We start from the raw sequence: 417 nt of genomic DNA, 5'->3' as shown, positions 1-417 counted from the left end.
CTCAGCCCACCGCTGTAGTGAGCGCGTCCGTTCTCTGCCGTACCCACAGGGCGGGTGGCAGCCCTTCAGCTCCCTGCAGCCGCCGTCCATGGACGGTCTTCCCACGGGGTGGGGGGTGTCTCCGAGCCCCCTTGGAGGGCAGCGTCCAGGCAGGCTGGACGGTCCCACACCAGGGTCCCGGGCACGTGTCCCTCGTGGCCCAGCTCTGCCGAGCCCCCGGGGCTGTGCCCGAGCCCTCGCTGGCCGGTGGGGAGCTGCCTCAGGTCCTGGCCGAGGGGACAGGGACAAAAGGGGCCACCGCCACCCAGTCAGTCTTGCAAGAGGTGGACGAAGCTGGCTGGGAAGACACCAGTGCGGGAGCCATCGCCCTCGATGAAGCCAACCTGGGGGTGCAGAGAGGGGGGGGGGGGGGCAGGG

At 71.2% G+C, this 417-nt stretch overlaps 1 protein-coding gene across 1 annotated transcript in view; it reads right to left on the bottom strand.

Annotated features, from left to right (window-relative positions):
* Window positions 1–308: 308 nt before the first annotated feature.
* ASAP3 (ArfGAP with SH3 domain, ankyrin repeat and PH domain 3) overlaps window positions 309–417 on the bottom strand; it is a 15,356-nt gene continuing 15,247 nt past the window's right edge. The window contains exon 20 of the mRNA XM_019471236.1: window positions 309–383. Within this exon, the coding sequence (XP_019326781.1) occupies window positions 309–383 (75 nt within the window). The remainder of the gene's footprint in view (window positions 384–417) is intronic.

This window comes from Aptenodytes forsteri, unplaced genomic scaffold, assembly GCF_000699145.1.
Source record: "Aptenodytes forsteri isolate BGI_AS27 unplaced genomic scaffold, ASM69914v1 Scaffold321, whole genome shotgun sequence".
NCBI lineage: Eukaryota > Metazoa > Chordata > Aves > Sphenisciformes > Spheniscidae > Aptenodytes > Aptenodytes forsteri.
The sequence above is the reverse complement of the archived record's forward strand: the minus strand, read 5'-3'. Positions and strand labels throughout refer to the sequence as shown.